The 13,464-nt window shown below is 47.8% G+C and overlaps 2 protein-coding genes across 2 annotated transcripts; both read left to right on the forward strand.

Annotated features, from left to right (window-relative positions):
* Window positions 1-4,992: 4,992 nt before the first annotated feature.
* Window positions 4,993-5,540, forward strand: LOC122373264 (venom protein 302-like). The gene has a single exon (XM_043351164.1). It carries the CDS (start codon window positions 5,108-5,110, stop codon window positions 5,408-5,410), a length of 303 nt encoding a protein of 100 aa, XP_043207099.1. The 5' UTR covers window positions 4,993-5,107; the 3' UTR covers window positions 5,411-5,540.
* Window positions 5,541-9,804: 4,264 nt separating this feature from the next.
* LOC122373265 (transmembrane protein 231-like) lies at window positions 9,805-11,344 on the forward strand. Its single transcript, XM_043351166.1, has one exon. It carries the CDS (start codon window positions 10,043-10,045, stop codon window positions 10,973-10,975), a length of 933 nt encoding a protein of 310 aa, XP_043207101.1. The 5' UTR covers window positions 9,805-10,042; the 3' UTR covers window positions 10,976-11,344.
* Window positions 11,345-13,464: the final 2,120 nt, after the last annotated feature.

A 13,464-nucleotide genomic window follows, 5' to 3' on the forward strand; every position in this document is an offset into this window, starting at 1 on the left:
TCGTGTTGGTGTCGTTTGCTTTAGCTACGGTAAAACGTTGTGCACTTCCAACATTTTTTATTAGCTACGATTTACATGTCTATCTTTTCATGTAGTGTCAATGAGGGTATCAAAAGACAAATGTTTTATGAGAGCAAAAGATACTGAACAGTGAACACATACAAAACTAACTCTAAAAACGCTGACTGAGTAAAACGAACAACTTTGAGCCAGAGTTCCATGAGTCTTCATAAGTTTTCGCGATATCTAAAAGGTATGTATTTATTATAATCCATAGTTGTGTTATGCATATTGTAAACATACCCATGCAAATGTCGATGCTGGTACGCAACTTCTTTTTTTTTGGGGGGGGGGGGGTTAGGCCTTGCATCATGAAATGTAGGCATTTTTCGTTCCCTTGCTTCATAGGGAACGTTTCAGGTAGGTACTCCGGTCTTCCCCTACAGGTAAGAGCGAGGAGGAACACTGAGACTGAACATCGACCAATGATAGGACACAGAACAGAGGGAACTGGAGATCAGAGATGGCCGATGGGAACAATCACTAAAAGGGCAGACATTAGACTGGAGTTATTCCGCTTTTTAACGTATATTGTTCAGAGACGGGAGCGTTTCTGCTCGACTCCACTGAGGTGAAAGGGTGTATCGCATCCGGGCATCTTGTCGGGGGCCCCTTTTGATTGGGACCACTGTACCCATGCACGAAGCTTTTTATAAACAGTGGTGGCTCAGTTGACGTGCGATCAGCGCAGAAGCATATACAACTCAACCGACCGGCGGCTCAGCGAAATGCTATGTTGATTTCTTTGAGTCACGTACTTGGATGTGGATGACCTTTCACGGACCGAGCATGGTTTGGCATGACGTCACACAGAATGAACATATGGTTCGTTTTGACGTCAAGCGAGCAGAACAAAACACTTGACGTCTCATGAGCTGAGCGCTGTATAAAACAGTGTGGCTGCTCTCAAAAGCAGCATTCAACCAACCGCAGTGAAGATCGCTCCTACTAGTGCTCTGCCAGTTCCGCTTTCTTAGACGTCCCAATCGGACACCAAGAAGCAATTTTTCAGAACGTCTTCTGTTTAAACCACAGCCTCTCAGGCTGCTGTGTGGTCGCCTGAAGCAGCGTGACGATCCCGGTCTACAAGATACCTACAGGTCGCAGCTCTCACAGCAACTTCTTCAGCATCAAGCCAACCATGCTGCGTCTGCTGGTCATCGCCTGCCTGCTGGCTGTTGTCGCAGCTTTTTATTGTCCCCCCTGTAGGCCAGAGGAATGTCGCCAGCCGCAAAACTGCCGGGCCGGAGTCGGCATGGGTGTGTGTGGCTGCTGTCAGGTCTGTCTCCGTGCCGAAGGAGAAGCCTGTGGCGGGATCTGGGAGGGCTCCCCCAGATGTGGAGTTGGTCTTTACTGCTACAAGGATATGCGGAGAATACCGCCCCCGGGCACCATTACCGTGGAATGGTATAACCTAGATGGAGTCTGTGTGAGACCAAGGGCCTAAATTGTGATACGGCGAATCGAGAAGGAGCGCTGCAGGCTTTCATGAGCTGACGATCGTGGGAGGAGGGCTACTAATTATGATGGTGCGGCCGAGAGAGGAGCCTATCGATGACACGTCCTTGGCTGTGGGCTCGTTCGGGTTTGGGGGTAACCAGGGCTGATGAAGTTATTGAAGGCATGTTAATCAATGTTTAGGACTGTGCACTATGAAGCTGTTGAGCCGGAGTTGATCTATAGGCTTGGTTTGGATACTCACAAGTCACAAGAACATTGAGAATGCTGAATGTACCATGAACCACAAGGGTGACATTTGTCTTTCGTTCATGGTGTCTTAAGTACAGTGGTTCATGCATTAGTTATTTTGGGAATAAATAACGGAATGACATCACGTCTACGTTTGAATTGCTCGAGTTAACAGGTAAAAGCGTTCCGACTTCCGAATAACGCAATGTTGACCCGCGCCGGGCCGGGGGTGGAGACCTGACCTCAGTTACATTCGGCTGAAAATGGTCTCAAACGACACAGACGACACTGATTTCAAAATCTATGGCCTAAATGGACCATAAGACATGCATCACATGACCGATGAACGATATACAGTTTCCGTGACCATGGAATGGCCTGGCCTTGGCCTGAAAAAAACGCACAAGTTCTGTACCCTCAGGGTATCTCAAGCATCTATTCAGAAGCGTGCAAAAATGGGCTATTCTGACTGGTAAGCCGGCGGCCATAGCCCACATTGTAAACAGGGCAAAACATAGATAATTCGTATTGCCCTGACCAGTGACGTCATTGCTGTATTGCCCTGACCAGTGACGTCATTGCTAACCTGGAGAGTGGAGGTCCATGAAATTAAATATTGTCCCACAGTTTTTTTTTCTAGGGCTAACAGCCGTCGTTTGAATATTGACAATCGGCCCAGTACCTACCTAGTTCCGGAGTTAGGAGGTGCCCTATGAATACCCCCCCCCCCTATTTATATCTATATCACACCTTTCCGTGCTTCTATCCTCAGGATACAGAAATCCTTTTCCTCCACGCCGCAACCCCACTCCGGGCTGGACAGGCACCTTTATCTCATGCGGGCTGCTCCCTTGGAGCGGCACCGCTGCTCCCGAGGGAGCGCCTCCCGTAGCCGGGTGCAGAGAGTGCTTGGGGGGCTGGTCGGCCTGTCCCTTCGGACGGGCTCAGCCCCGGCGACTCTCTAGGGTGTCTGCCCAGACCAATGTCTCCCCCTAATTTCTATCATCCTTCCGGCTCTGCAATGGTGTTGTCAGACCGAAAGGGCCTAACGCCTAACCCAACAAAACAAATATTTATATCTATTAATTGGGATAATAGATATAAATATACAAAAATGATCAATATCATACCAGAAATGCAACATTTTTATTATAAATAGGTCTGATTTTTATTGTAAAATAGATTTGGATAATTGGAAGAACGAGAGGTATCCCGATCGTGACACTGATAATGCGTATAGGTAGGGACGTAGCCAGGAGGGAGAGGCACGGGGCCATGGCCTCCCCTTGAAGGCGAAAAATAAAATGGAAGTGAATAAAAATAGAAATAACTAAAAGCAGCTGCAGCCTGCACCACACCTCCAAAAATAGTGGGCCAGATCCGAGAAGTCTTTTTTGGAGGGGGTACGATACTAGGCCGCGACCTGTGGCCCCTCCCTGAGCAAAATCCTGGCTACGTGCCTGAGAATGCGTCGCACCGTGGATGCCCAATGATGCCAGTCAAAGCTCCCAAACGCAAATTCGATCAAGAAATTCCGGACTATTATAGTTAACACAAATTTTGAGCACCCAGTGTTTCGTTAATCGTAATAGCACCTGCCTTTACCGTCAGCGAGATGACTACGTCAAGGGGTAGTCAAATCTAACGTAAATGAGAGAATGGCATCAACCACTACTCAGCGTAAAAGACCTCAGGCCTCTAGTCAATCGGCCTTGCACGAATGTTGACATATGACAAACTTATGTTGACCTCAAAAGCGTGACCTCGGTAACGAGCGAACGCGAAGCGAGAAGCGAGTCTTTTCAATATAACGGGAAAAAATATCAGACGAGCGGCCCGGCCCGACCCGGCCTGTAACGCTTTTGAGAGGATTATAAGTCAGCAACCGCCCTGGGCTGATTGACCTGCGGTCTTTTCTTGGGTAGCCCCATCCCTTTTACCCCGTAATTGACTATTGATGATGCATTTAGGTGACCGTCGTGGCACGTGCCACGCAAAAACCAAGGGTGTTCAAGTTGTTCTGCTGAAGTGGCGATTTTGAGAGGCATATTATCTCGGCAACCGCCGGGCTGGGGCGATTGACTTGCGGTAATTTTTGTGGGGTATTTGCATCACTTTTACCAAACATCGGATACACTTGATGCATATGAGTGATGACCCCTACTGCACGTGCAAAATGCAAAAAGAAGAGGTGTCAAATTTGTTCCCATTACAATAACTCGGCAATTACTGGGGCGACTTTGCTAAAAACTTGGCCCACCAGGCAATACATTCCCATGTGTTACGGTCAGGGTGCTACTGCACGTGCGCACGTGCTGGGCGCGCTCCCAGATATCGAGAACGGATGGGCCGATTGCGCTCAAATTTGGCACTCCGCTTTTGGCGGGTTATTAGGGTCCCATGTACGTTGCACAAGCCAGTTGGAAGTATTCGCTCGCCCTTCCGCACGTTCGTGGCTCACTCTCTCGCTCTCTCGTTCTTCGCCCTAAAGGCGTTTTACTGGAAGGGTAGCAGTCGCTAAGAAATTATAATATACACTTTTCCGTAAGAGTCGCTTTGCGCTTCGTTCTAGCTCATAATAAGTCGTGCGATTGCAGTTTGACACCCTCAAAAGTTGAGGGTGCGCCACCCCCTCGGTTTAAAAGTCGAAGTGGCATGAGCCCTATCCCCCCCCCCCCCCCCCCAGTCCACTCAACCACTATTCTCGGGCCTGTGTAGAAAACACAGCCTTGTAAAGTAATAGTAGAAGCAATCTGATCATAAGGTCATTCTTATTATCAGATACTCATCTCCCAATGGGGATCTACCGATTTGCTTAGGCGCAAGGATATGCATATTAAAACAGACAGACATTCATACGATTATGCTCTTGCTCGAACATTAAGCAGCCTATCCACGTGGTCAACGATAAGATCCGACGCCTAAGCCGTGACAGAGCTGCTCATCCTTTTATATCTGTTCATTATTTTACATGACAAAATTCATCCGTGTATGGTGCCCTTCCATCTAATGCGACCACAAATATTATTATTCCAGGCAGAGACATTTCGAGAGAGCGATTTGCGGAAAGTACGCGACGCGGCTGCCTGTCTGATTAGTGCTTCACGAAGCGCAAAATTCAAGGTTACGTCGCCATATTGTGTGAGGTTGAAGGCTGTTCTGGCGTCAAAGGAGCCAAACTTGACTGCATGACGTCAGGGGGCTGTGATTGGAAGGTATAAAACCGGGCGCAGAGCCTGGGTAGCTATTCTGCCGTGGGATCTAGCATCCACAAGTTCTTCCGAATTCCGCTGTAACAACGTGAGAGATACGGTTAGTACTGCAGGATTCACTCCACAGCTCTCACTTTCCACATACCATGCTGCGTCTGCTGACTATCGCCTGCCTGCTGGCGGCAGCCGCCGCTCTGAGCTGTCCACCACCCCCCTGCAAGCCAGAGGAGTGCGGCGAGCTTCCTAACTGCAAGGCTGGTGTCGGTATCGACTTCTGCCAGTGCTGCCCCGTCTGTCTCCGCGCCGAGGGAGAACCGTGCGGCGGCCAGTACGAGGGTTCGCCCAAATGCGGAGAAGGTCTCATGTGCTTCAAGCCTCCTCTCAGAGAGGGGCAGATCGCCTACAACCAGGACGGATTCTGCAGGAGGAGGCGCATCGGCCGCCACTGAGCTGGCTGGCTTCATAACAAGAGACTGATGTATCGGCATTGCTAAGGCATTGACAGCGTTGACTAAGGCATAGGTGAGCCGCTTTGTCTTCGTCTTGGGTTTAGATGCGCAGCCTCATCGGTCTTCGGCGTCCCTAGTTGTCGTCAATAGAGGTTCTGACAATCTGTTTTGTGGTCCTCGTCTTCGTAGAGCGAGCGCGAACTGCGAAGTAGTGCTCGGTTGTAGCCATGCCGTGTGGACAAAATGAAATAAAATTACAAAAACAATTTGATGTTTCATGTTTGTCAATTGTGACAAGTGTTGCATGCTGGTTTCGAAACGCATTGGCTTCATGCTAGCCGCGGATCCAGGGTCAGCTGAAGGGGGGGGGGGGGCAAATGCCCATTAGGTTTTTCGCTAGGATAGGGCCCGCGGAACCTAACCTACCCCCAAATCCTATTTTCTTCCCGGATTTCAGCCACTTTATTTTGTAGAGCTGCCAAAAATAAATTTCTAAAAAAATCACGTATCACTGACCATCAAGGCCAAACGGGGGGGGGGGGGGGGAGGGCCAACCTGGCTGCGCCCGTGCAAACACCAATCTGTGACATGAACCTATAGGCTCTGCCCAACCGAACATCAAGTAGCACCTTTTTTAACCCACGCCGGGGCTGGGGAGGTGTTCGGACACCCCATTGCGGTCTTTTGCGGATATCTAAAAAACGGCGGCCGTATTTGGCACACCTGTCAATGCATCTTTTCCGCACATGTTATGAACATTTCAGACCCAGGTCGCTAAAGGTCCAGTCACTACGTCACTTCAAGAAACCTCACCTCAGAAAAACTTGAATGTTCGTCATAGCTACACCACTGACTGAATGATTGCCTTGAAACTTTCAGCGGCTGGTACAAGTAGCAGTATGTACCCAGTGGCGCGGGAACTTCTTCCAGACTGGGGGGCTGAACCATCATAGAGATCAACCTAGGGTACCCCCAAATCTAGTTTTCTCATCGGTTTTAGGCCACTTATTTTTCAGACCTTGGCATTTTCAACGAAAAAAAAAAAAGAAAATAATTGCAAAAAAGTGAGGTATTCCGTCTCAGCTGAGTGAAGAAACTACCGTTTTGGCAACCTGGAATAAAGGTTTTAAACTGCCAAATGAGTTGCCGAGTCAGTAAAATAGGTAGATTTTTCACTCACATGCTTTCTTCCTTTGTGACTCACAACCCCTAATTTGGGGGGGGGGGGACAAGCTGCCCCAACGGTTCCTGGCCTCATGAAAAGTTGTGAGGCACCGCCCCCACGGCCCCAGAGTTGTGAGGGCAAGCTTCCCCCACTGCCCTCTCCCCCGGTTCCCGCGCCTATGTATGAATCTATGAAATTGTGTTGGTAGATTTCCGATTTCGATTCCTCCAGCTGGGGGGGGGGGGCTCAAATACATTACGAGCCCCCCCAGCCGAAAAGTTGGAGGGGTTCAGCCCCCCCTAGCCCCCCCGGTTCCCGCGCCACTGTATGTACCTATAAAATGTTAATCTCGGAGTTTTGAGATCGGTGACTTACGGTCAGGTCAATTTTGCGCCCTCTCCTTTTTGAGTAAATAGGAGAAAATCGAAAGGCAGCTCTTTTGGACGAACGTCATTCCAAACACTCAAACATCGGGTTACAGTTAAAATGGACAGCTAAATCGAAAAATTGCAACCATGATCCCTCCATTTCCCTGGGGTCATCTTAGGTCATCAAAGCCAATGGCCCCCAGCAGTTTTTGACAATAACTTTTTATGGAGACGTGCTAGAGGAATGAAAACACATTCGATGACGATGTGTTCAGGTCGACAATACGGATCTACTGATATGCAAAATGATCTTTTCCGATCAGGTCACTACCTTGACCCAAGGGCAAATTTTCAAAATACCTTTTAAGTCCAAATTATATTTCATTCGAGCCATCTCGACGAGAGATCTCGACGTTTCTTGAGTCAAAAGTGATTAAAAAAAAAAACATTGTTCGTAAAAGCAGCTATTTTCAATTTTTGCCTCTGGCGGCTAAACCGTTGACCTGAGGTGAAATATGAGCACTGTCTTTAGAAAAAGCGTTGAAAGGGCTATCGAATGCGTTTCTCTGCGGCGCTGCAGCAGCTCCATTGGTTCTTGAGTTATGCCCCGGAGTTTCGAAATGTGTTGACATACATAGGCAATATTTTTCTTTTGATGTTCTCTGGTGACCAGACCTTTGACCAGACTTAAAAATGACTGCTTTCGTCTTGATTTTCGAAGGTCTTTCGAATGCCGCTTGCCGCGTGTCGCTACGTGGCCCAGGAGCCGAGTTAGAAGGAGAGGGGGTGTTCAGACACCCACCGGGCCGGAGCGGTTGGCATCGAGGACCGGCCTGGCGTCCTTTTAGACAGGTTAATGCGTGACTATTTCCACTGGATCAAAGCCGATTGAAGGGAAACTGCAAGGTGGTTTTATGCAGGGTCCGGCAAAAGTTTTGTCCTCTACCTATCAACACTAAAACGTTCGTCCAAAACAGCAAAAAAGTTTTTTTCTCGACAAAATCTAATTTCGAGTGCAGTATCGTCAATCAAACAGGTGCAGAGGTTGCGGTGCAGACGTACCTGGAGGCAGAGCCCTGCAGGCTGCAGCGTTAACTCCGACTCCGGAGTCGGAGTCGGTAAGATTTTGGCGACTCCGACTCCGACTCCGGGTAGAACTGTCGACTCCGACCGACTCCAACTCCGACTCCGACTCCGCAGCCCTGGCCTTTACACATTGCTCTCGCATTTCTTCTGCTCATTGTGTTGCTTTTCGGATATTGCAAGACAACCCTAAGATCCTTAGTCGCTGGAAAAATATTTTAAGAGCCCAGATGCTCCGGAAGCTTAAACTCTTGCTAGTTGCTTGAACCCTATGTCTTAAGTGATGTAGATTTTTTTGCCCCCCCCCCCTCGTATTTCCGAAACTACTGGACGGATCCGCAAAATTCAAACGGCGTTCGAAAGGCCTGTCAAATTTGTCGAAGGAAACCAAATTTCATTGACCTCGGGGTCACCGATGACGTCACAGGTCAGGTCAAAGATGAAATGTTTCACCGTTCACGGGTCTTCTAGGGAATGCGCTATAACACCGAGGAAAACGCATTTTGTCGAGAATCAGCGGTAGGGCGTCAGTTGCCTAGTAGATATGATGCTATTAGAGGTCACTGGCAATACGAGGTCAGGTCACAGGTCAGGTCACCAAGGGTCACAGGTCAGGTCACATGAGCCCAGCTTTACTAAGGTTGTGTGATACATGTTTTATGGCCAATTTTTCATTTCCAACTCAATGGTGTTGGTTATAAGACTATCAGATACGGATTAGGTCACTTTCTGGTAAAGTTCAGGTCAAGGTCAGGTCAAGGTCAGACCAAAAAAGGTCAAATTTTAAAGTTGATAGTTTTGCATAAAATGGGTATTGATTCGATGCAGCTCGTCACGGGGAGTCTAATGGTGGTCTTTGTTTTGCGCTACGGGGTCTAGAATTGCAAAAAAAATTGAGTTTGAAAATTTGACGTCATCAATTTTGAACAGTTTTTTTCGCTATAACTTCGCCAAAAAAAGAGGTATCAATCTCAAATTTGGTATGTGGATTGAAGGCGGTAAGGACTATCATATATATTCCGGTTTTTGCGAAATTCAAAAAACTTTTTGGATTTTTCGATTATTATATTCAAAAAATCTATTTTTTTATTTTTGGGGGTCAAAATCCAAAAATTTCAAAAATCCGAGATAGCAGTTTTGTAGCCCTGTCCATGGGTGTCGTTTTGTATAGGCCTGGTAGGGCCGGAGCCCTACCAATAATTTCGAAACTTTAACATTATGCCTATAGCGCTGCATGGTAAGAATGGCTTTGAAGTTGTGAAAATTAACATTAGAGCCCTACCAATCATTTTCAGAAAATGTCGCCCCTGGCCCTGTCCAATCTACAGCTTTTATGTCTTAATCATTTTTATGTATTCGCAAAGCTATAGGCCTGACAGCTCTTCCCGCGAAACCCTTTTTTGGGTCGAAAACGGCAGAACATGACGTCACTCTGACGTCATTTCCGGCCAACCTATCAAAGCCTTTGGAAAATTTTTTGGTCACAATGTGTAAAATTGATGTCCGGGAGGGTACTGAAAGTTTGGTGACGATCGGCGCAGCGGTTCTGGAGATATATCGAAAAGTCTGGAGGGGGGGCAAAAAAATAGCCCCCTTCCCACCAGGTCGCGGGTTAAAAAAGTATCAGTTCCCAAACTTACGCATATGTTATGCAACAACCAATCAAATATCGTGCAAAACTCACTATTAGTAAGCCTTACAATTTAGTGACGGCATGCTTTTTAAACTGTCGACATATCTGGCACAAACTGCGCCGTTCCCGCATTCCATACACAAAATACACAAACACGGAGATCAAGATCACACAAAGATATAAGTGGAGATTGTGGTGCAATAGTATGATCGATTTGAGTGGTGTCTTTAAAACTACACTATTTTAGAACTTTGTTTTGGAAGACGACAATGATAAAAGTATTCAACGATATTCACATGGTGTAAGAAATAATTGTTGCTGCACTTCTGCGTGCATCCATCGAGGACTGAACTTGAACTGATTTTGTGCCCACCTTTTTCGTGATGGGGACACTCAGTCTTTGGAAACAAACGCAATCTGTAACATACAAAGCAAGCATTTGCTCTAAAGGTACAGTGTTTCTGGTCATTTGTTCAATTTTGACATTTGTACCACCATTCCTCATTGCGTATAGAAGCAATGGATTTTGGCTGAAAGTGGCAACATACCGGGAACAGCCAGACATTAACTTCAAGCACAGTGTAATCACTATGGTAGATGTTGTTAATCCTGATGGCTACATTATCTGGTCAACATTTCCCACACTGAATGCAATGGTGGCCAGGAACTATAGAGCCCCAGTTGTATCAAGCTACGAAGAGGATCTCAACCAGGACGGCAAGAAAGATAACCTGAATCTAGAAATTGAAGTGCCATTGGAAGAAGGTGAAAGAGTTCATGCTGTTAAACTGCTGCTTGGTTTTGACTTCCGTCTGTACACCATGACAAGACTTCAGATGAACTCTTTGATTTACATTGCTTCCTCTTCAGCAATAGCAAGCAACCAGCTAACCGTGATTGGCGACATCACACTGAGCCAGAGGGAGCCACTGAAGCACAGAGGTGTGAACAACTACCTGAAGGAAAACATCATCAAACCTGACAGCACAGATCCGGAGGACTACGACATTGCCACAATCCTGGAGAACTATGCTAGGAGAAATCTGACAACTCACCTGTCAAACCCATTCCACGTGTGGACGCCCAGGGGAGAGTCAGCATCATCCTTCCTGCTGAGGGTGCGCCTCCAGTACCCAACGCTCAACCTGGAGTACACCCCGGGTGTATGGCAGGTGCTGAAGATGGCGTGGGTGCAGTACCTGGCCATTCTGGTCGTGTTCACTGTCATCTTCTGGAGGATCAAGGAGTATGTGTTCACCAATCAGATTGTTCCGACCTGGGCGGCGGCTTCTGATGCTGCAGGGAAGTGGCAGTAGGTTGAGGCTGCCACTTTTGTGCTGTGTAAGTCTGATGACAATTGAAGTGTTCCTAGTCACCAACTTCAGTGCACATTCACAGCATGTTTCTCATTGTGTCATACATATGTAGTTTTTCTGCACCAAGCACTTAGCTTCATTGTTTGCCAATTCATGCTCATGAGGCTGACAAGTAGTACATCATTTTTCATGTCAGTAGATTGTACCTATCTCTCTCTGTATTGAATCTGGTTGTGAGCCTGCTAGATTAATGGAGAGCTTGAATAACTGCCTTGCAACAATGCTATCAAAGCTATGATCTCAGCATTTGAAGTGTCATCAGTAATTTGGGTACTCTTGGCACAAATACATATCAATTCTGACTTACCACTATTGTGTTTTGATAAGTGGGTGGTATGCTGGAGCATTTGTGACATTTTTTTTTTTTTTACCAACCTCTTATACATACCTACTAAGGTGAATAGTTACATGTAACTGCCACAGGGCTGGGGTTCTGCTGTTTTTCATGCAATGACTCAACAGCTTTGAAGGTGTTTTATTGCACAGTTCATACTTCATACAGATGCTGAGTCTGTGCAGAGGTTTCTACTGAAATGTCAATTGAGTCTATGATCTGCCAACTATGTTTGTATGCAATGCTGTGCTGCAGTGTGCATGCTCAGTTTTTACACTTCATAAGATCTTGCACTGAGCATTACACTATGACAAATGTCACTGTCACTAATGCTAAATGATAACTAATGCATAATAGAAAGACATCAAAGCACTCCGCATAAAAATCAGTAGCAATACCATTTCCAGAATTCGATAACCTATCGTAAGAATCTTGAACCTGTCTTACGTTCTTTTATCACTGGCAGTCTGGCAGCGAACACTAGTGAACAGCCCTGTCGGCCCTTGTGACTGGCGACATCTATCGAAGTGATCTAGTGACAGCGACACCTATGATAATCATGTCAGGGTGGCTGATGGATAACAAGCCTGCAACTCGTTAGGATGATACAATGGACATTCCTCGCTGGGTCTGCGTAGAGCATTTAGTGCAAAAACGGTGGTGCTTCATTTCAACCATGCTCCTGTCTATTGGGCTGATGTAAACGCTGGAGAGTGTCGTGCCTGCTAAGTGTGCCAGTGGCGGTGGAACACCTTCAATTACCTAAGGGGGGGGGGGGGGCACTGCCGACTTTTGGTCCCATTCTTTCCATGCAACCAGCAACGCCCGTCGCCCATAGGGCTAATGTTAAAATGCTAAAATCAAAGTGGGGCACGGTGCCCCGGTGCCTCCCCGTTCCGCCGCCTATGAAGTGTGCGCCTCCCTCCAGCACCCGGGAGGCGAACTCTGGAATACACCTCGGGACGGCGCGGTGTCTGTCTGGGGAAGCTGACACGTCGAACCCCGAAGCCCTGAGACCTGAGCGCATGACAGTGCTCAAACTGTGCCTTTCGTCCCCTCTCCTGGTCATTTTGTCTGATATACCTAGAGTCAGATGCTCGGTGTTTCACATTGATATGTGTGGCTCAGTGTAAACTCTTTGTGAGCTATTGACCAGAGTTTTTTTGGGGGGAGGGTAGGTACGGGTAGAAGCAGCCTACACAGTGACCTGGGTGCGGTCACGTCGCTGGATCACGAACACTTTCTGTCTTGAGTCAAACCCCTTTTCTAGCACCATGGTGCTCGTGCATTCTTATACGACTCCCAGTGATCAAGCATCGATTATCAAAATTGCAATCTGGAAATACTTTTTTAGATAAGAATACAGGTAATCTTTCTCGGATCACACGAATCGCCTATTTCGACTCAACATTACCTGATGGCAAATCACGTCATAGCTTGATGACCGACCCTGGAAGAAAAAATAACAATGTAGACAACAATTTGTATAAACAGTTATCCATTTTTTTTTTTAGTACGCCGTCTGCCAGCCCACCCCTCCGGGCACCTGCCCGTCCCCAGCCGCCGTCGGCAGCGGCGGCTGGGGACGGGCGGTCCGCCGAGACCCCCCTGTTATGCCCGTTGCCGCGCTACGCTCACTGAGTCGGTAACGACGCCCGTCGGCGGCGACGACGGTCGCGTCGGGCAGAGCGCGAGCGTATGGCGGAGGTGCGGGTGCGAGTGAGGAAGAAAGTGATAGCGGCGGTGGCGCCGGCGTTGGACTGAGAGCGAGCCTCCCTTCAGCTCTGTGTAGCAGAGTGTCTAGCTGACGACAGAGCTCAGAGCTTAGATAGATCGTACCTGTGACTGAAGATGTAGCTGGCGTAGAGTGATGAAGCTATGTGACCCACGCCGTAGCTCAGTAGCTCACGGAGAAGCGCCGGAGGTGCGAATTGTGTTTCTGAACTCACGGAACACACCATAGTGCTGAACCTCTGGGACTCGTGTTGTTACCAACACTACAGCCTGTGCTGCAATCTGGCCGAACGTTCCCATTTTAGCTCACCTGGCTCACGGGCTGGCTCGTGAGCTACCCGCCCGGCGGCGTTCTGGCGGC

The sequence above is a fragment of the Amphibalanus amphitrite genome, unplaced genomic scaffold (assembly GCF_019059575.1).
Source record: "Amphibalanus amphitrite isolate SeventyFive unplaced genomic scaffold, NRLGWU_Aamphi_draft 001469F_arrow, whole genome shotgun sequence".
NCBI classification, from domain to species: domain Eukaryota; kingdom Metazoa; phylum Arthropoda; class Thecostraca; order Balanomorpha; family Balanidae; genus Amphibalanus; species Amphibalanus amphitrite.

What these genes read in the sequence shown, in the direction of transcription:
- LOC122373264 (XM_043351164.1), top strand. Translation starts at nt 5,108, where the DNA reads ATGCTGCGTCTGCTGACTATCGCCTGCCTGCTGGCGGCAGCCGCCGCT.
- LOC122373265 (XM_043351166.1), top strand. Translation starts at nt 10,043, where the DNA reads ATGGGGACACTCAGTCTTTGGAAACAAACGCAATCTGTAACATACAAA.